The sequence below is a fragment of the Corapipo altera genome, unplaced genomic scaffold (genome assembly GCF_003945725.1).
Source record: "Corapipo altera isolate COAL_440 unplaced genomic scaffold, ASM394572v1 45, whole genome shotgun sequence".
In the NCBI taxonomy this organism is placed as follows: domain Eukaryota; kingdom Metazoa; phylum Chordata; class Aves; order Passeriformes; family Pipridae; genus Corapipo; species Corapipo altera.
This window is the reverse complement of record NW_020884877.1, coordinates 18,677,511-18,698,529: the sequence shown is the minus strand read 5'-3', so window position 1 is coordinate 18,698,529 and position 21,019 is coordinate 18,677,511. Positions and strand designations below refer to the sequence as shown.

The following is a 21,019-nucleotide window of genomic DNA, read 5'->3' as shown; positions in this document are numbered from 1 at the left end:
ACAGTTGGAAAGAGCTGCCTGAGTCTACGGGACAGGGCACTGCTTGTCCAGCTGCTTTTCTGAAGGAGTGAGCCAGCCTGCGTCCTCCTCTTGCAGGACAGGGACATACCCCTGTTATATTCTGCTCTGCACCTTGTTGAAAACACTAGTTTTTCCCCATGTGACAGGAGGAAAAATGATGTGGTCTGGAGAAGCACCTGGCTGGATTCCCTCAGAAGCTATGGTGCAAAGCTTACTCCCAGACTCCTGCCCTGCACCAAGTAAGGGACAAGAGGGGTCACCTGCTCACGAGCTTCCATCCCTAGACCCAAGCCAGGCTGTCCTGGCTGCTCCGAGTCCTGCAGAACTGGCACGCAGCAGGAGAGAGGGGAGTGCAGCCAGCTGATGCATCTCTAGTGCACCTGCGGGGCAGATTCAGTTTCCTGTGGTGGGGCACCTGTCATGAGACCACATCACCTTCCTGGACATGATATACAAGCCAGGGCTGACCCCCATCAGTCCCCACATCCGGGGGGGCAAGGTTTCCACAGAAGGGCAGGTATCACCTGTGGCAGCAGGACAAAGCATGGCACTAGCAAGGGACAACACAAAAAAGAGCATCCAGCCAACCTCCATGGGTGGAGGACAAACTGCCCTCTAAGGTGGCTCCCCCCGGCAGGTCCTGACCCACATCCTACCCCTAAGAGGGCTACTGCCTGCCTGTTCTGCCTGATGGCAAAGTGGGCTGGGTGCTGGAGGGGGACTGATGAGCATGGCCACACTTTCCATGTATGAGAGCCAGGAGCCCCTGGTTGCTCTCCAAGCAGTCAGTGAGCTACTGTGCTCGGGAAGGGAGCCTGACACCTCTACAGGACCAGCCCTTGCTGGCATCCCCACCAGCTCCTGGGGACCAGCCAGGTGCTCTCAGAGTAGTGGAGAACCCCTTGTTAACTCCCCAACTCCTCCAGCTATCGGTCAAGGGCTGTTCCTCCCCCAGCTCTCCCCAGGGGCTTTTCCCCAGCCTTTTGGCTACCATCATGCTGCTGGCTCAGCTCAACAGGAAACACAAGCCTGGCTGAGTAATCAGAGCACACCAGTCCTGTGCTAAAGAGGAAAGTCACTCCCTGCCCCAGGTATTCCTCCTCACCTCTGCTGAGAGTGGCCCCGCTCTCCTTGTAATCTTCAATCTCAGCATCCTTCTGGAGCACCAGGGAGATCAGCTCTTGCACCTGGTGCTGCAGCGCCAGGTTCATCCGAATCAAGGGCCGTACGAGGTGACGGGACACCTATGATGGAGGAGGGACACTCTAGGAAAGGTCCAGGTCCAGGGAGGCACACAGAGTGGTCAAAGCAGGACAGCCAGCAAGGTCCTAGCAAGAGCTGAAGCCCAGGTCACAGAGGGCTCCCCAAAATACCCCACATCTCATGCAAATACAGTGGGAAGTGGTCAAAAGATGTGAGCTGGAAGAAGGTAGGCCAGATGCTGTGGGACTCATCCCTCTACCCAGGTTCCATCCTTTCACAGCTGTGGGCCGTAGCAGGGGAGAGCTTAGGTGGGAGAACCCAGTGGGAATAGTGTGCAGGGATAGGCAATGCTCCATCCACCATTTGAGGTGCAGCAGGAGGCAGAGTCCCCATGTGCCACCCAGACCCTCCCCAAGGCTCTGCATACCTCATGGCACGTTCTTATGCAGGAAACAGGCACAGCTGGGCAAAAAACCATAAAGACATACCAAGGTATCAAACTGCAGCTTGAGGAACAGGAGAGACTCTCCCAGGGAGGTAAGATCACCAGCAGAAGAGACCCCAACATATAGGACTCACAGAGGTTGCAGCTCCCCATCACAGCCCACTAGTGCCATCCCGAGCTTATACCCACACAAGCCCCATGCAGAGCCCTGGGTATGTCCACTGCCCCAGAGCCAGGCTTGGTCACTCTGGCCCAGCAGGCACATGAAGCAGTCTCCCTCAAATCACCTTCTTCCGTCTCTGGCAGGGTATTTGAGATCTCCCCAGCCCATCATACCCCTTGTCTGTGTGGCTAGGCTGAGCCCACAGGTGAGAGGACAGCAAACCCAGCATTGCTCCTAAAGCATTCTTGCTCCTGTGACAAGTGACCTCCACGCTCTGCTCACACACTCAGGCACAAGCCACAGAAGTGGCGGCCATCACCCACCCATGCATTCAGAGTGCACCATCCACAGCAGGGATGGGACAGGGCAAGACAGGTGGCCTCTGTGCCCACCTCAAGCCCCTGGCTGGGCCAGAGTCGGTCTCATTGCAGCATCCACACCAACCATGCTCAGGACTCCAACCGCTTCCCACCTCTGCGGTGCCTTGCAGACCTCCAGTGTGTGTCCAAGCTAAAGGAGAGGAGCAGCTGAGAGCATAAGCTTTGCACCTCCTCAGCTCAGCCTCCGCGAGCCTTGCCCGGGAGGGACATTAAATCCCTGATGCAAGCCAAGCTGAGACCCCGATTATTTGCTCCCCAGTCCGACCTTGACGGTGAGGACAGGTCCGGCAGCAGCCGAGGAGCCCAGTTCTCCCCCGGTGATGCCCAAGCACAGCGGTTTGTGGGGAGAGGAACCGTGCTCCGCAGCGCGACCCTCCGGGAGCGGAGTGCCGGGGCTGTAGGGCGCTGCCTCCCGCCGGCAGCGGAGCCGCAGGGCCGGCCCGGGGCCGGGGCTCCGCCGGAGGCTCCCGCCGGGCCGGTTCGCGGGCGCCGGGCGCCCTCTTGTGCGCGCAGGGACGAAGGGCCCCGGGGGATCACAGAAAATGCTGTTGTACGGGACCCATGAGGATCATCGATTCCAACACTTTGCCCTGCACAGGACCATCCCCAAGAGTCACATCATGTGCTTGAGAGTATCATCCAAATGCTTCTTGAACTCTGTCAGGCTTGGTGCTGTGACCACTTCCCTGGGGAGCCTGCTCCAGCACCCAACCACCGTCTGGGTGAAGAACATTTTTCTAATATCCAACCTAAATCATGTGACACAACTTCAGGCCATTCCCTTGGGTTTTGTCACTGGTCACCACAGAGAAGAGATCAGTGCCTGCCCCCCTCTTCCCCTCACAAGGAAGTTGTAACTGTAATGAGGTTTCCCCTCAGTCTCCTCCAGGCTGAACAGACCAAGTGCCCTCAGCTGCTCCTCATACGGCTTCCCCTCAAAGCCCTTCACCATCTTCGTTGTCCTCCTCTGGACACTCTCTAATAGCTTTATATCTTTCTTGTATTGTTGTGCCCAAAACTGCACACAATATTCAAGGTGAGGCTGCACCAGTGCAGAGCAGAGCGGGACAATCCCCTCCCTTGACTGGCTGGCGATGCTTTGCCTCATGCCCCCAGGACACGGTTGGCCCTCCTGGTTGCCAGGGCACTGCTGACTCATATTCAACTTGCCGTTCACCAGGATCCCCAGGTCCCTTTCCACAGCACTGTCTTCCAGCATCTCATTCCCCAGGCTGCACCATCCAAGGTGCAGAATCTGGCACTTTTCCTTGTTGAACGTCATATGGTTGGTGATTGCCCAGCACTTTAATTTGTTGAGATCTCTCTGCAGGGCCTTTCGAGGGAGTTAACAGCTCCTCCCAGTTTTGTGTCATCTGCAGACTTGCTCAGTATCCCTTCCAGTCCTACATCCAAGTCATTTATAAAGATGTTGAAGAGCACAGGGCCTAAGATGGAGCCCTGTGGAACCCCACTAGTGACAGGTCACCAGTCTGATGTTACCCCATTCACTATTACCATCTGTGCTCGACCCGTAAGCCAATTGCCCACCCACTGCATGATGTGTCTATCCAGCTGTATGCTGCACATTTTGTCCAGAAGGATATTGTAGGAGCCCCAGTCCACAACCCTGTCCCACCTGCAGGGATCCAGCAGAGGGGTTGCCTCCAAAAATGCAACATCCTGAGCAGCCCCCTGGACAGGTCCCCTTAAAAGCCAGGGAGACCCTGCTTTAATCATGACAGATCACTTGTAGGTCCTCCAGGGGTACCCGCTGCCCTGTGGCCCATTTCGCAAGGTGCACCAAAAGAGAATAGCATCACTCTGCTCTACAGGGCACTGACAAGGCCTCACCCCACAGTGGACAAAGAATCATAGAAAGGTTTGAGTTGAAAGGGACCTTCAAGATCATCTCGTTCCAATCCCCTGCCATGGGCAAGGATGCCACCCACTAGACCAGGTTGCTCAAAGCTCCATCCAGTCTGGTCTTGAACACTTCAAGGAGCATCCACAATGTCTCTGGGCAACCTGTTCCAGTGCCTCATCACCCTCATAGTGAAGAATTTCTTCCTAGCAGCTAATCTAAACATGTCCTCTTTTAGTTAAAAAACTGTATCACTATTTGCCCACGTAAAAGGTGCTCTCTCGCTTTTTTATAAATCCTCCTCAAGTACTGGAAGGTTGTAATGAGGTGTCCCTGGAGCCTTCACTTCTCCATGCTGAACAATCTCATCTCTCCCAGCCTGTCTTTGTAGGAGAGGTGCTGCAGTCCACCCATCATCTTTGTGGCTCTCCTCTGGATCTGTTCTAACAGATCCATGTCTTTCTTGTACTGAGGACCCCAGACCTGAATGCAGAACTCCAGGTGGGCTCTCATGAGGGCATCTCCCTCCTGCCCTGACAGCAGCATGTGCTGGGCCATCCCTGCCTCACCGCAAGGCAAAACCAAGGTGTCAAGGTCTCAATGGGAAGAAACAGGGACAGTAAACCTTGGGGGGGCAGCAGGCAGAGTCAGCAACCTACAGTCACCAGCATGGCTCAAGACCATCCAAAAGCTTCCAAGCATTAGAAGACAATCCCTAACTTTGGCCACTCCCTCCCCAAACTCTCCGCAGCTTTACTCACCATTTCCAAGGGAGCAGGGCAGCAGTGGAAGTCCCAGTAGAAGGGCAGTCCTGACAGCTCGCTCTTTACATGCAGGATGAGGCCACTGGCAGAGCGGTTGCAGGAGAAGGTGGTGGCAGGTGTTGGCTGCCCTGCCAGCAAGGGGCACATCAGGTTGCACAAGTGGTTCAGGAAGGAGGACACATTGACCGTCAGCCGTTTGTTCAGCTCCTAAGGAAAGGTAAGGTTAGGGGGCACAGCAGCGCCCCGGAGAGCTCAGCATCAGGGAAAAAGCAACACAGAAAGAGCCAAACTAGTCCATGTCTCACTGCAAAAAGCCATTCCTGGGCCTGAGCTTCAGCCTCATGACAGGACATTCCCTACTGGTTCTCCCAGGCCAGCCAAGCTGGGAAGGCTCCCCTGTCCTGCCAGCCCAGGATGGGCAGAGTGCAGTGGTTTCCACTAGCACATCTGCATGCCACCACAAGTGTCACGGGCCGGCCAAGAGCCGAAAGCAGGACAAACTGCCAGAGCTGGGGGATGGCTGCCACCATATGCCAACTCTTCCTGGCACCAGCCATTCAGCACAGCCATTATGTGACACAGAGACATGCCACTTCAGTGGCACGTGGGGGCCTGGACACATGGACTAGAATGAGGAGCTGAGGCACGGATCCGTGTGTTTCTGGGGGCTGGGCTGACAGGATACCCCATGAGAGACTGTCCTAGCTATGAATGTAAGCATAATCTCTCTGTCACCGGATGGTTGGCAACCTTGTTTCAAGTTCCTCCTTAGTACACTGTTACTGGGGAAACCAGCTGCCCATCCGACGCACAAGTGAAAGGAGTATGCCATCCTCTGCACATAGATTCAGTGAACACCTAGTTGCCTTCGGCATGCTAAATAGCTTGGCCCACTCTCACAGGAGGAGAGTGTTTGGCCAACTGGGATGACAGTGCTTGGGCAAAGCTGCCCAGGGACTTCCTGGGCTTGGTGTTTGCACCCAAGCCTTGTTAGATCCAACAGCCATTGTGTCCCCAAGCAGTTATGCTGGGATGTCAGCTGCTGCAAGGAGAAAAGAAGGTCCCTGGACTTTTCAGGTACTCACCTTGGACCTTTGTCCCACAGCCTCGGTGTCTGCACTCTCGTACCAGACACTTCTGAGGTCAGAGATCAGCAGGATATAGCCAGTATCCCTGAAGCACACTTTGGCAAGAAAAGCAGACTCGCCAAAGTGAACAGAAGCCCAGGGCTGGATCAGGAGGCTGCTCTCCAGCTCCTCGGAGACCTCCATCTGCAAGAGAGCAATCAGGCCTCTGCCTCAGCCTCCACCCAGGAAGACCTTCGTCCCTGCTGGCCCCTTCACGATGCAGCCCCACCCCACAGCGCAGAGGTGAGGATGCTCAGCCAGCTCTGGTGACTCACATCCCTGCACATGCATGCAGCAGAGCTGGGGTGGCCGTTTTGGGGAGCTCAGTGCAGGGCAGCTCCCACCACAGTTCACAATAAGCATCCCAGATGCACCAGCAGACGCACGGCAGTGTAACTGCTGCCGCCCGGGTTACCTCGTGCTTGTTGACGGCAACATGACAAGACCTCTATGCACAAATTAACATTTAAGCTGCCCCGCAGGCAGCAGGACGCTGCAGCCCTCCCACTGCTGGGGCATCCCGTCCCCGCGCTCCACGCGAGCCCGCGCCGTCCCTGCCCGCAGTGACACCGGCAGAGCGCCGGCAGCCCACTGCTGCTTCCCGCTCCTCCCTAGGACGGACTCCATGCCTCCCAAAACGTTCAGGGACCCAGCACCCGCGGGGTGCCCGCAGGCTTGAGGCTGTGCAAAGCCGCGGCGTTACCCGAAGGCAGGAGGGGGAGGCGGACAGGGACTGCCGAGGCGAGGGCTTGCAGCCGCGATCGGCGCCGGGCCGTGGGCGAGAGGCGAGGGCAGACTACGGCTCCCGGCATGCTGCTCTCTTCCGCGGCCAGCGGGGCCGGGGCACGCCGGGAGGTGCAGCTGGATGAGCCACGGGCGCTGCCGTATCTTCCTCAGAGCGTGGGGAGTCAGTGCTCCTGTTGCGTCTCCGCTGCTGATAAAGACAGCGAACCGAGCTGGCGCGTCCCTCTAGAGCATTCCCAGTTGCCGCAGGAGGTGCTACGGCTGGTGGGGACCGAAATGCCTTACGACTTTGTTTTGCGCTTGCGCCTGTTATGAAATGTCCTGGCACAAGTGCACAGCTGGGGACAGGGCACGGTACAGCCGGAGAGGCAGAGGTAGCGGGGGATTCCTCATGTCCCTTGGCTCCGGATTTATTGCTCAGCCCCAGGGTGCCAACGCGGGCACGGCACAGGGCAGGCACCTGCATCGCTGCTCTCCCCGGCTGTGCGGGAACTGGGCTGCTGCGCCACAGCCATAGCTGTGGCTGCAGGTGCCTCTGTCCCACATGTGTGGGCACTGGGCTCACAAGACACTACAGAGCAGGGCTGTGCCAGCTTGGCACACACCTTCAGTCCTCTCCACACTGAGCACAGCCCCATCCTTACCCCAGGCACTGACCTTGGAAGCCCCAGCACCCACACTCTGACTGCAATCCCCAATGTGCACTCGATGCATTGAGGCCATCCCTGCAGCTCCCACAAAATGCCTCCTGTGCACCCAGGTGCTGGCCCTGAGCCCCCCGTTTACGCTCTATTCACACACCCTTCCACTCACCCCTCTCCCTAGCATGCAGGCTGCAGCAGCACCTCAGAGCAGGGCCAAGGGGGGATGGTCATCTCAGAGGGTTTTCATCCTGAAGAGGTGCCAGGGAACAGCGGAGAAGGCAGGGACTTTGGGGCACAGGGCAGACTGGATTGCATGGCCAGGTTAGAGTGCAGGAGGGTTTGGTGTGCAGGACTAGTTGGACCAGGCTAGTTGCACCAGTCCAACTAGTGCACAGCTGGAACGTAGGGCCAGGTTGGGGTGCTGGCTGGATGAAGATGAGCTGTGCATTACACCCTGTGCCCACAGGGTGCACAGGACCCAGCTGCGGGGATCAGAGAGAGCTGGGGAAAGAGGCCTCGCAGCTGGGGACCTGCACACACAGTGCCACCACATCTCTTCCACCTTGCATCCACCTTTGGGTGTTTCTGGGTGTTGAGGGCCTCCTTGGGACTAGGTGGAGGGGGCAGCCACAACTTGGAGCTGTGATCCAGCCCAAGCACATCACACCCATAGACCAGCTCTAGCTTCCTCCCAGCGAAAGTCCATCCTCCCTTTGAATTTGCACCCAGGGCAGTTCAGACTGGTGGAGGTGACATGGAGGGGAGGCAGCAGAGTCCTTTCTGTGGACTCTGATCTGCTATAAACGCTGGAGTAGTGAGCAGGGCTGGTGCAGACTCTGCTGCAGATGGCAGTGGGAAACAACCCAGGCGCTCAGCTTACCCCCTTAGGTCAAAGGACATGTTTTCTTCTCCAGGGAAATCCGCTGTTGGGTGGTTTAGTCACAAGAGCAATACCTAGGGGGCAGTTATGTGGTAAGCACTGCTGGCATCATCCTACTGTAGGTGAAAGGGCCTTCATTGTTTTGAGCTGAGCTGAGTTTTGATTCTGAGCTGAGTTGCACCCCCAGCCTGGGGCATCTTGGAGTGCCAGAGCATTACTATACACCTGGTGCTATTGCCATCAAGGAGCCATGGGCACAACTGGGACACAACAGGGAGGAGGTGGAGAGTCAGCCCCTCCTCAGCACAGTGCTGGCAGGTGAGCACGCCTAGGGTTAGGGTTAGGCCAGTCCTTTGGGGCTGGCCAAAGCACTGAGCCCTCCCCTAGTCATGTCCACAGGGTGATGGTGGGTTTTAGAGGAACCCACATCCTCAGCAGCAGAGTCACCAGGTGGCCATGCCCTCCAGTCACAATCCTCAGGGCAGCAGGGGATTCCCCAGGGAAATCCTGTCTGGAAAGGAAACCCCTGGAAAGGGTGAAGTTGGTTGAAGGTTTTTATATCTTACTCCCAAGCAGGGAAATCAGGTTTGTGCTGGGAGGGTGGAATCTCAGATCCCTCTAGTCCACATGGGCTTCAGAAATGAGAAGCAAAGTGGCTCACAAGCTGCCTTGGGGACACAGCCCTTGTTTCATGCAAGACATCCCCACACCACAGGGTCAGGCCACAGTGTGCCATGCGGGCACCTCTGTCTGGCTCGGCCTCATTGCTGGCTGCAGCTCCCCAGAGCTGGGTTTGGGGAGCAGGTGTGTCTCTTCCCCTGGAGCAGCAGTCCCCTGCTCAGTGGCACAGCTGCCCTCCTCCTCTTCCTCACTCCTTGGGCAGAGGAAGCAGCAGGGGAAGGCTTTGCAGGAGGATGGCAGCAGCCTCCTCAGCCCAGTGGGGAGTCCGTATGCTTGGCTGACTTCTCCCCTCTCTCCATGGGGGTGACGATCCCCTGCCCCAGCTTTCCCAGGTGCCAGATCAGAGAGCAGTCCTCGTTCCTCCAGGGTTCCTGGGAGGTAGGCAGTGAGATGGGAGCCCCCTCCTCCAGGTGCATCCTCCCAGCCCACACCAGCCTCAGGACCCTAGAAGGACTGCCTGGAGGCAGAGCTGGTGGTGTGGGAAATGACAGATCCAGCCCTCAGAGCAGGAGCTATGCAGAGTACCTAGAACAGCCCCTCACCTGAGACCGTGTTCTCCAGAAAAAATGACAAGAAGCCAGTTAAGAAGACAGGCACCATGAGCAAGGAGAGGAAGAGGAGGTCCAGTGGCACCCAGCCTGCAGGGACAGTGCCAGAATCAGCCTGGAGGTCCCAGCTCAGCTGGGGGAAAGGGACTGGAACAGCCATGGCAGACCCAGGGATTGAAGAGGGAGCTGCCTGATACCATGAGCTGACCCAGCCTCCCAGGACACCAGAGATGTGTGATCACCATGCCATCGGACCCAAAGCTTTGCCTTGCCTGGGGAATGTCCCTTCTACCTGTGGCCAGGTGAGTCAGAGCTGCACTGAACCACCGCGGCACCAGCAGTGCCATGAACATGGCAAAGCCGACAATGAAGATGTTCCTCCCTGAGTCGATGTCTGCGTACTGGAAGTAGGAGATCCCCGAGCCCACAGCCACGGCGTAGGTGACACAGAGCACCCCTCCTGCGAGGGGCGGGAGTCAGGCAGCGCCAGGCAGGCTGCAGGTGCCGCAATGAGGGGCAGGGCAGGGCAGGGTACCCACCGTGAACTGCCAGCGGGATGCGGGTGAGGAGCCCTGCCAGCCTCGGGGACATGCCCAGTACCACGCATGCCAGAGCGCTTACTTGCACCGACAGGCGAGAGCCAGCCTGGCAGAAAAAAGAATGGAAGTGAGGATGGGTAGCACCACCCCCTACTCTGTCTCCGCCCCCATTCTGCCCTGCGCACCTGCCTTTCCCAGTGACAGCCTGGGCGTTACAGGTCCCCCACACCTGCTCCATTGCCTCCCTGTTCCTTGCCAACCTTTTTTCCCCTACCCTGGCATACCTGAGTGAGGCCAGCGGCGCAGGTGTTGGCAATGCTGGAGGCCGTGCCCCCCGGGATGCCCAGCAGTCCTGCCAGGAGGCTGCCCAACCCTTCCATGCAAAGGCCCCGGTTGCAGGCGTGAGTGGGCAGCCGGGAGGCTCGCAGCAGCCTCCCACACAGCACGTAGCAGCCCACCGAGTTCATGCTGCAGCCGATGGCCATGGCAACGCCCACTGCCAGCGCCCGGGAGGTGAGCAGCGGCCACCCCCACTCACCTGCCGCAGAGGGAAGAGGGATGGGTGATAGAGGCCCCAGCCAAAGGTGAATGGCTGCACTCAGCCCTGCTGCCCCCCACCTGCATAGGGGATGCGGACCCAAGGGGCATGGAAGGTGCTGTTGGCCCAGGACAGCTGTGCCATGGCCAGGTCCAGTGATTCCCAGGGTATGTGGAAGCAACTGAGGATGGCACAGACAATGCAGACAGCAGCAAAAGGGAGCAGTACCTGCAAGGCAAAAGGGGACCCTCAGGACCCTCCTCCCCTGCCTACCTTGGCCAGTGCACTGTCTGCTGTGCCCCAGACAGCAGGTCCTTGTCCTATCACCTCTTCCATGGAGCCATGCCACATCTCCCCTTACCCCTGCAGGGAGCATCCCAGGCTCTGCTGCCCCAACACCCTAGGTTCCCAGCGCTTCCCCAGAGCTGCACCAGAACTTCTCACCCCTGCCTCTTCTCCAGGTTTCACCTAACCCCACACCAAAGAGCAAGGCTTGAAGAGAAGCCTGGTCACAGACACAGTACCGAGAACGTGCGCAGGGTGGGAACTGATGGCTCTGTGGAGCCCTCCTGAGCGTGGGGCCAGGCGCAGAAGGGCAGGCGGCAGGACCGCAGGTGCTGGGAGAAGGTGACAGCAAGGAACATGAGCCTAGGAAAGGGAGCATAGGTCACCACACAGCATCACAGTGGTGGGGCCCCAAATATGTGCTGGGCACCACAGGGTTGCCCCATCCCTGTCCCAGTGGTGAAGGAAAGCCCCAGGAGCTGCACACCAGTATGGTCCCCAGGCTCACATACAGCAGCGCTACACCCCAGTTAGTGGAGCAGAAGAAAGCGGCTTCCTTGTATGCAGACAGCCCGATGATGGAGAGGCTGGGAGCCAGGACCATGGGCCCACAGTGCCGAGCTGCCCACCCGCACATGCCAGATACTCCCAGTACCAACTGAATCAGCCCAGAGACCAGCACTGCTCCAGAGACCTGCAAGAGGAAAGGGTGGGGCCAGTGGGGCAGGATACATGAAGAGCAGTCCAATACCTTCCCTTGGCCACACTCCCACTGCCCCAGTAGCACCACTTGTTCCACATGTTCTGCTCACCCCAAGCCCAGAGGAACATATACATGCACATGCATCAGGATCCCCATTGCCTTTGTGCATCCCCTTGTGTCCCCTCTACTCATAGCAATCCCCCAGAGGGACGGAAAAAGAGACCAGTGGTGCAGGTATATGGATGAAAACTGGGAAGCTGATAGAGCAGGACAGGGACCCCCATCTCAGCAAGGGAGCACCCACCTCTTGCAGCGAGGCAGGCCGGCTCCCTGTGACAGTGCAATGTGGTGCAGGGCATGTGCTGGCCATGGCTGTGCCTGGAAGGGAATTTTGGAGGGTTGTGATGCACATGGATGCTGGGCTCCTGGAGCCATGTCAAAGAGCACACAGCATGGAAGCTCCTGGCTAGAGAAGGAGCAATGTGCCAGTATCCCCATCCCCACAAGCCCTGACGCTGGGGAGGTGACCAGATGCATTGCAGGTGCACTCAGGGGTGAGTAGGGTGCTGTGTATCATCACCAGAGGGGCCAGGAGGCAGGATCTCTTGCTATCCTTCATCTCTACCCCATGTACCAGGCACCTCATCATTGCCATTCCCCTGGCACCAGCATGGCCTGGGCCCCAAGGGACACAGTCTCCAGGGCTGTGCTCACCATTCTTGTCTGTGCTGGCACTGGGGGACAGGTGGGAGCTCAGCACCATGGCAGGGACCAGGTACTCAAAGGATGGGATTTGAACCAGCGGCAACCTGAAGAAAGGGACAGCAAAGGCACATTAGGGAAGAAGGAGGGGAGAAGGCTGCTCTAAAAGCCTAGGCTGCCAGAGGAGCAGGAGTGGGAAGGCAACCAGCTAGAAACTTCAAAGTGGCAGGAGGTCATCACATAATCCAGTCCTAGTATGTCCTAGTACATTCTTGGGATGTCCTAGTACATCCCAAGTGCCAGCACATGGGATGTGTGCAGAGGTCAGAGGCTTTGCCAAATCCTATACCCAGCCCTTGTGTGTGCAGCGCAAGCACTTGATGGTCTGGAGGAGCTGTGTATGATGCCGGATCAAGGCAGGGAGGAGCTAGAGGGTTTTTCTAGAGGGATGTGTGAGAGGAAGGGGACAGCTGTGCAGAGATGCAGGGCAAGACATTTTCCTTGTACCCCTTTCCACCTCCAGCAAAGCCTGTCTTCCCACAGCCTAGGAGAGGGCAGAGACATGCCCTGCCATGGCATCACCCACCTCCTGGTGACAGCTGCACCCCCTTCATTCCCCTTGCTCACCGGCTCCCCAGGGTGGTCTGCAGCACCGTGGAGATGCCACAGGCAAAGAGGCTGCATGCCAGCAGCTCGCTGGTGGCCTGGCCATGAAGCAGCTCCTTGGGCAGGGTAGGCAGCAGGAGGAGGTGGAAGATGCAGAGCAAGGAGGCCTGCACGGCCAGGTGCTGTGCAGGGAAGAGATGGAGCAGTCACGATTCTCCTGCAGGACCCAGAGCTGCAGCTCCCCATGTCCAGGCCCCCTGAGTGCCCACTAACACCACCTGGGCAGCACTCACCACTGCCCACTTCCCTACCAGCACCCACTGGCCAGAGTCCCACACACCCTTTTTCTGACAGGATGCAGTCCCTGCCCTGCCACTTGATGGGATCCCAGTCCTCTCCTCATCATCCCATTTCTCTGGCTCCTCACCATGGTCCCCCCTCACCTGAAGGGCTAAGCAACAGGTCAGCATCCAGGAGCACATCTTTGGAGAGGAGCAGGATGTGAGCATGGGGCTCCCAGCTCCAGGCACTCTGCCATGGCCCCCATTCATGCTGTTGCCTTGCTGCGCTGCTCCCAGTTTGCGTTTCAAAGAGGGTGGGTGGGATCACACCCCCCTCAGGGCTCCTCACAAGCTCTCCACTGCTGAACTTCCACCTTCTGCAGGAGCTGCCCCAGGGTTAGCCATTAACTTGAGTTGGTGAGTAACCTGCCCTTGTGGCCAGGAATGCAAGTCTCACCCTGGGTTGTCACCACAAGGGCCAAATGACAGCCAACCACAGCCAGGACACCAGATACTACTGCAGTGCCAACTGGCTACAGCCTGGCTACAGCCTGGATCCCATCCTGGCCTCTTGTGATACACAGGGCAGGCAGGGGCTGGGTGGGCCACAGCACAGACACCTCTTCCTCCATGTGCTTGGGGCATCTCCATGAGCAGCATCCTCCAGTCCCAGTATGCCCTGCCCATACCTGTTCCTCCTCAGCACAGCAGCCCCTGCCCTCCTGGTCCAGCCTGGTCTCTGATGGGGATCTGTCACATTACTCATTCTGCTGAATCCTACCACTGGACAAGGATGCCAGAGACAAGAGCTACCTGCTTGGCTGGAAAGGATCCCAAGGGCGCACAGGCAGGGGATGCTCATGTTTTTGTCACGGGGCAGAGGTGGATGTGCCAGCGACCTGGCTGAGCCTTTGCTGTGCAGGGCTCACTCATTAATAAGTAAGACTTTGGAGACAGTGCATTCCCCGCATTCCCAAGGATGCAGAACCTCCTCTCTCCTGCCTTCCACAGGCACCAGAAGTGATATTCCTCCTGTCACCAGAGAGCCTGGTTCCTCTTGAGCCCTGCAGGGCAGGCTCCACAGTGCTCCTGAGCGCACCAGCAGCACTCAAGATCTGCCTCATACAGCAGCTCAGGGAGCAGGCATAGCTGCATGGATGGGGCTCTGCTCTGGGGCAGACATGCTGCCAGCACAGAGCAGCTCAGCAGGACAAGGCAGGCACACAGCAAGAATTACTTTTATTGGAAGAGATTTGCATCTACAAAAGAGTGAAAAACAGGTGTAAAATCCACAGTAAAAAGAAGGGGCATGATGAGCTCGACTGGTCAGCAAGACAAGGTGCCTTCTCCCCACTCTGAAAGCAGTCAGGCACTGTTTGCTCACAGACACAAACAGCTGGGGTCTCGGATGGGGTCACAGAGCCCCCCGGATTCAAAACACCCAACACAGGCAGGATAAGGAAGCTCAGCCCTAACCATACCTCACCCCACCAAGCCCAGAGGGGCACAACCTTTCCCAGGGGCACAGCCATATCGGGGTCCCTCCTTGGTGTCACCCTTGCACCTCTCAAGAAGTGGCTTAACAGCCCCTAAGTGTAATTTTACTGCTATAACTAGTCGCTCCCCCATCCTTCAACCTTCTCTCTGACTGGGGTCACTGCCTCAGCCTCTCAACCCTGCACATACATCCTACATCCCACATGCCACCTCTGTCCAACACCGCCATGGGCCACCCACTCACTACAGGAAGAGGTACAACACCCCCTTTGCACTGGCATCCCAGCCCAAAGGCAATCCATTTCTATCCCTCAGCTAGTAGGTTCCCACCCCAGCACCCAGCAAGCCAGCTCTGCCCCAGTCTGTCCCAGCAGCCCCCAAAGTGAAGGATACCCCTGCCCTGGGTGGGGGGACACAAATGCTGGTTTGGAAGTAATGCAGGGGCCTCCAGCCCCATGCAGCCCCAGGGATTAGAGTTTCCAGAAGTGCAAGGAAGTGAGTTGTGCCACACTACAAAGGAAGGGGAAAGGAGTTGCTGCCCTGTACTCCTAGCTGGGAAAAATGAAGCTCTTGATTCTACTGAGATCCATAGCAGTGTGTAAGAAGCACTGCTTCAGCCCCAGGGGGTCCAGCCAGTCCTCATGGTTGGGGGCTGCATCCCACGTGGGGCCTGCATCAGCTGAGCAGGCATGGCAGTGGAGTGCTGGAGGAGCCGGGAGTACAGCGAGTCCGAAGGGGCCAGGTTGGCCTGGGGCTGCAGCAGGGGTGGTACGGTTGGATCTCTCACAGGCAGTGGGTACTTTCCGGAAAGGACTTTGTGGGAGCCTCCTATGTTGGGCTAGATCAGGTGCCTTTGGGTAGGACAGAGCCGTCATCACACTGCTCCACAGGTAGAGCGCAGTTGCTGTGACACTCCCACGACGTGGCTCCTCAGTTGTCTCGTTCTCCCCCAGGCAATGGGTGCTGCTGGCTGAGGAGACATCAGGCAGCTTGGGCTGGGGCTGGTCAGGACCTGGGGCTGGCTGGGCATTCAGCTGGCACCTCCTCTCCTCGAGGAACAGCACAGGCTGGGGGGCTGCAGGGCTGACGCTCCTCATGCACATGGACCGGTGCACCACGGTGACGGAGGCAAAGACGGCAGCAAAGCCAGTCAGGTACACCACGCCCAGGAGGCAGGCCAGCTGTGGAGAAGCCAACCGTTAGCCCAGACCCTCCAGCAGGACCCCCCAGCCAGCCATGACCCTGCATGGCCACGATCAATCCAGCAGCTATGATGGTAAAAGGCATCACCAGCTCTAGGGCTGGGTGCCAGGGAGCAGGCAGCCATGCTGCTAACAGCGGGTGGCACACAGCCTGCCCAAAGCAGGGCCTAAGTACCACAAACCAAAATGCCCCAGCTAAAACCTAACAGTTCCTATTCAAAATCCCAGCCAGCATCCAACTCCCTCCATGTCATCACCATGTCTTTGCACCATGACTTGTGGGGCTATAGTCCAGTACAGGGCACACTATCCAGCACCAGGCTGCAGTGCCTCAGGCAGTGCAGCGGCAAATCAGCATCTTCTGACAGCTTCCCTTTTCAACAGCTACTGTTCCCAGGGGAAAAGAGGGTCCCCCTCCAAATCCACAGCCTGCTGGGTCCCATGTTCTTGCAAGTAGCTGCTCTCCCATGCCCTTACCTTCACCACTTGCTGGTAGAACTGGCCCAGCACATGCTGCCACACGGACTGTTCCATGAGGACACACAGATCTGTGTAGGTGAACCAGCCACGCCACATACCCTGTTTTTCTGCCACGCTGCAAGGAAAAAAAAAGGGAATGGTGGATGTGGCATGGACCTTCCCCATCAAGGCAGCTTCAGCCCAGGCAGGCTTGGAGGAGACCCTGTTCAAGGTCTCTAGAAGGAAGCTCCAAAGCCTAGCAAAGGCTCACAGGTGTCCCAACCTCTTATTTCACTGCAGCAGGGCTACCTCCAAGCAGAGGCTGCAACATGGATGAAGGGGTCATCCCCACCCCAGACACCTACCGTCCCTCCAGCCAGCTCAGCACTTCGAACAGCTCCCGAGGGTCTGTGTAGAGACTCCAGTCCTGTGGAGACAGCAGTGAAAGGTCAGTGCAGTCAGGACAGGCCACCCAGCACCCGGCCACATCTTTCTCTGTTCCTTCATGGGAGCACGTGGGGGAAAAACAGAAATCCAGATTCCCCTCAATGCCTCTTTTCCCCCACTCTGTGAAAGTCACTTACAATAGCGCTCAGGAAGTTCATCTCCAGTGTGTTCATGGTCTGGACGTCCACCTTCCCTGCTGCTCCCCACTCGTCGTTAAACACCTCCTCCTCCTCACCCTCATCATACAGGTACTTACTAGCAACCATCTAAAAGCAGCACAAAGGACAGGATCTCAGCCTCCACTGCACTCCTCCAGGCATCCCTCCAACCCAGTTATCCTCCAGCCCACCACTCACCATGGAGATCAGGAAGAGGTCAGAAGATGAGATTTGCTGAAGGTATTCGGGGTTCCGGTGCCGGAGTCTTTCAATGTAAACCAGTGCCAACATCATGGAGCAGGGAGAGATGCAAGCTTCCCTGTGGCACAGGCAAGAACCAACACAAAGGTTATCCATGTGCTGCAGACATGCCAGTCATCATGGCACAGCTTGGCTGCTCCCTCCCCATGTAGGCAGCAGGAGGTTTAGTAAATCACTAGATAAGTCGCAGCCTCATGAGGTCTGTGCTGGGTGTCCTGAGCTGCAGCAAGAGAAAGTGCAGGAAATGCAAAGTGGAGAGCAAAAATCCCTGGCTTCTGTTCCCAGGCACAGCCAGCTCCAAACTGAGCAGCCCTGCCTGCAGCCAGGCATGCTATGAGGGCTCAGCTGCAAGGGCAGACCCTGGGTTCAAACCTGGTTACACAGTGAGCTTCAGGTCCAGCCAGTACAGACTCACAGTAACAAGAGCACTCCTGCACCCCAGAGAGCAGGACAAACCTGAAGCAGGCCTGGCTGTGTCAGGAAGTCAAGTGTGCCTGCTGTCCTTGACACCTGCCCCCAGCTCCTTTTTGATACTAATCAGGCCTAAGCACAAAGCCAGTGCTGGCCCAGGGACAGAAGTGAATCACAGGTAAGACCAGAGCTCCAAGTTCTGACACAGGACATGAAGGAACAGGTTTTGCTTCTTACCGAGACACATGAGACACATACTTCTTCTGGAGTCTGCGGATAGGACTGGGAGCCACTTTCTGCAGCAACTCCACAGCAATATCTAGGACAGAAAAGCAGCAAAAGGGTTAGCCCCATGTGGCACAGTCCACCCCCACCCTTCCCCTTCTCCCTCCAAGCCCATCAATTCTTGGCATTTGCCCAGTTCCTCAAGTTTAAATTAAACTACGAAGGCAGGACAGGCCTTATCAGAGGTCAGGGACAAGTGAGGAACAAACAAATATGCAGGACAGGCAGACCACAGCAGGAAGAGGATGTGAGTGACCAAGGCCCTGCAGCAGTGCCAGATCAGCAGGTCTGTGTCACAGGGAGTCACCAGCAGTCAGCTGCAGAGAGGCTAACACCCTCACACTCACCCTGCAGAACCTCAGGCAGCCCTTCTGGAGGCTTTTTTGCACCTGATGTCACACTACATTTCCCATTCCTTTGCTCCCCTCCAACCAGCAGCATCCTCCCCCTCCAGATCTCATCAGCATCGATCCAGCTTCCCCCGCACCACAACCCTAGGGCTCCTGAAATGATGATGTACAACATATCCATGTGAGCAGGAGCCCAGAGGCACCAACAGAATATGAAAGCAGCAGTACGGTGTAACTGCAGCTCATCTCAGCCTGCTTCTCCGGTGCTCAAGATGTGCCTCAGCATTCACCCACTCAAAAGGCCAGAGACTGACGTATGCTGGCAGATGGCTTCAGCAGCTCCCATCTCACTTCCCTACATGATAGAACCAGCTGGGAGCATCCCAAGCAGCACTACAGTCTGGTGCTTGGCAAGAAGTGCTTTAGACAGGAAACTCCACCTCCATTTTGCTGCTGAGCCCTTGTCCCACCGAGTCAAGAGCAGAGCTCATCCCAGCAGCCTTGCATTTTCAGCTCCCGGGGAAGCATCACCACACAACCTCTTCTCTCCACACCCCTCCTTTCCATGTCTCTCCAGCAACTAAGAGAAGAGTTATTTGCCCAAATAGGAGCCACCAAACTCAGAAGTACCTCTAAGGGACCTCCCCGGACCATTCGAGCCACACCACCAATATAATGCACAGCCAGGCAGAAACAGCTCCAGCCACCTGTTGGCTGCTCCCAGCCTCTCCCACTGCTGCTGCCCTGCCTGGTCACCCTTGTGCCGCTGCAGAGGCAGCGGCAATGTCCGGAGTGATGGAAATGACAGGAGGTCCCTCTAGGCTCTGTCCCAATATGAAATCAAATTCTTCACAACAGCGTGCCCTGCCCTGTCCCCATCTCACAGCCACAGCGTGCTGAGGGTGGTTACTGTTCCTTCTTTCCCAAAGGAACAAATTAACTTTTCAACTTCTTTCTTCAGTCAGCGACATACTGCCTCCTGCAACTATCCCCAATACCAAGGACCTTTTCCTGCTCCTCCTGCTCCTCTGAACTCTCCCAACAAGTGTCTAACCTGTTTGAAGAGCAGTGCCATAAACTTGCCATACAGCAATGGTACAGCTGTACCACGAGAGATGCCATAGCCCTATGCTCTGTTTTTTGGCAGCGGCTGGTTAAGGAAGGCTGTAAAAGCAGATCAGCCCACAGATACATTTTCTGTGCACTGCTCTCACCCCCCAACTGCTAGAGCTAAGGCATTTCCTGGGTGCAAGGCAGTCCTTAGAGCTAATAGCCCTCAACAGTCTTCTTCCATGACTGTGTCCTTTGAACTTTAAACACCAGAAGCATCCCATGGAACAGTCCCACCTCACAGCCCGGTGTAATGCCAGCCCCGAGCCTCCCTCACACCCCTCGTGTCAGAACTCGTGACTCCTAACAGCACCCAGGCAGATCCTGCCTAGATCTGCCCAGCATCCTCCTCCTCACTGAGGCAGATCACACAGCCTCCTGGCAACTTTAGCAAGCAGCTAATGCAAATACTGAGACAAACACACCATGAAAGCCCTCTAGTAAACCACTGCTTGCCCTTGTCCACTCCTCTCCACCATCACCTGCACCACCTCCTCAGCCTCAACCCAGTCATGTCCATCTGCTCCCCCAAACACTGCTGAATCAACAGGAAAAACTAAAAAGGATGTGATCCAGACAAATACACCACAGGAATTTGTTCCATTAGTGCTCAGAACCAGAAGCTAAAGAAATTTCCTGGTATTTTGCAGAGCACAAGAAATTGTCCAAGACAGCTCTCATCAGGGACAGGTTCACAATGTTCACTGCCAAGGAATCCACAAGCAACCTAAAGGACTTTGCACACCAGTGAGATGCCAAAAACGCAGCAGTGGGTCAAGACAGGGCAATAAAACAGAGAACAGGAGCTATGAGGCTCTGGCACCCTGCCCCGCTGTGCTGCACTGAGCGGGAAAGGCTGGGCAGGGGTGGGATTTGGCACTGGGAAGGAAGCAGGTGACCTGTTGGTCTCAGCCCCTTGGGCTACTTCCAACCCCCTTGACTCAGCATTCCCATCTGAGGACAATCAGCAACCCACCTGCCACGGGGCTGGAGAGATTATCCAGGCTGCAGTCTTTGTCCCAGCCATAGTAGAGCCGCTTCCGCACTCTCTCGCTCAGCTGTTGGTGCCTGGGCAGGAACTGAAGGCAGACGGCGGAATGTGAGAAACGCCCAGAGCACTCCCCGTGCCGGGTTCTCTCTCCACCCCAACCCAGCTCATGGTTACACCGAGCCCAACAAGGCCACGAGCTCGGCCGGGGCCCGGCCGTGCGGCCACACGGGGCTCTCCGGGGGCGGGGGATATCGGGTGATCACCTCGGGTCCTGCTGGGGCCAGGCTGGGCCAGAGGCACTCACCGTGAACTCCTGGAACCCGCTGAGGGAAAAAGCGCCCTCCTCGTCCAGCAGCAGCTCGTCCAGCTCCATCCTGCCCGCTCACGGGGCAGGCGCTGACAGGTCCCCTCGGGCGGTGCGGGGCCGGCTCCGGGGCCGTTCCGAGGGCGCAGGGCCGGTGTCCTCCGGGGGGGCCGGTGCGCGCCGAGGCCGAGCGCGGTGTTGGGTGCGGGGCCCTCGGAGCCGCTCCCAGGCCGAGCCGCTCCCAGGCCGAGCAGCGCCGCCGGCCTCCCCCTGCCCGCCCTTCCTGTTCCGGCGCGGGGGGCGCGGCCACCGCCCGCCCCTCCCGCCGCCGGGCGCACGCGCCGCCGGTTTCCCCCGGCCGTCCCCCCCCTCCCCGCCCCGCTCCGTCCCCGGGCGCACGCGCGCGGCGGCAGCGGCCGCCGGTCCCCC

General features: G+C 57.6%; 3 protein-coding genes across 5 annotated transcripts in view; all 3 read right to left on the bottom strand.

Moving 5' to 3' along the window:
• Window positions 1–6,985, bottom strand: part of NHEJ1 (non-homologous end joining factor 1) — a 44,202-nt gene extending 37,217 nt beyond the window's left edge. The window contains exons 1-4 of one of the 2 annotated variants that reach the window (XM_027636815.1): window positions 6,668–6,985; window positions 5,923–6,108; window positions 4,835–5,044; window positions 1,127–1,265 (exon numbers count right to left, since the gene is read on the bottom strand). In XM_027636815.1, coding sequence (XP_027492616.1) covers window positions 1,127–1,265; window positions 4,835–5,044; window positions 5,923–6,108 — 535 coding nt within the window. In that variant the 5' untranslated portion in view covers window positions 6,668–6,985. The remainder of the gene's footprint in view (window positions 1–1,126; window positions 1,266–4,834; window positions 5,045–5,922; window positions 6,109–6,667) is intronic. The other variant, XM_027636816.1, reaches the window with a different exon arrangement.
• A 1,787-nt stretch (window positions 6,986–8,772) lies between these two features.
• On the bottom strand, window positions 8,773–13,516 carry SLC23A3 (solute carrier family 23 member 3). 2 transcript variants are annotated; one of them, XM_027636812.1, is made up of 12 exons: window positions 13,278–13,516; window positions 12,856–13,016; window positions 12,241–12,335; window positions 11,831–11,904; window positions 11,336–11,517; window positions 11,063–11,186; window positions 10,619–10,766; window positions 10,285–10,538; window positions 10,001–10,106; window positions 9,754–9,921; window positions 9,456–9,551; window positions 8,773–9,284 (listed from the first exon to the last, which is right to left on the bottom strand). In XM_027636812.1, the coding sequence occupies exons 1-12, from the start codon at window positions 13,383–13,385 to the stop codon at window positions 8,950–8,952; spliced, it is 1,851 nt and encodes a 616-aa protein (XP_027492613.1). In that variant the 5' UTR covers window positions 13,386–13,516; the 3' UTR covers window positions 8,773–8,949. The 2 variants fall into 2 exon arrangements, with proteins under 2 accessions (XP_027492613.1, XP_027492614.1); XM_027636813.1 differs by having other exon boundaries at window positions 10,285–10,373.
• An 819-nt stretch (window positions 13,517–14,335) lies between these two features.
• On the bottom strand, window positions 14,336–20,659 carry CNPPD1 (cyclin Pas1/PHO80 domain containing 1). The gene is made up of 8 exons (XM_027636814.1): window positions 20,591–20,659; window positions 20,272–20,374; window positions 17,788–17,869; window positions 17,077–17,197; window positions 16,858–16,986; window positions 16,639–16,700; window positions 16,292–16,409; window positions 14,336–15,793 (listed from the first exon to the last, which is right to left on the bottom strand). Exons 1-8 carry the CDS (start codon window positions 20,657–20,659, stop codon window positions 15,161–15,163), a joined length of 1,317 nt encoding a protein of 438 aa, XP_027492615.1. The 3' UTR covers window positions 14,336–15,160.
• Between the last annotated feature and the right edge of the window lie 360 nt (window positions 20,660–21,019).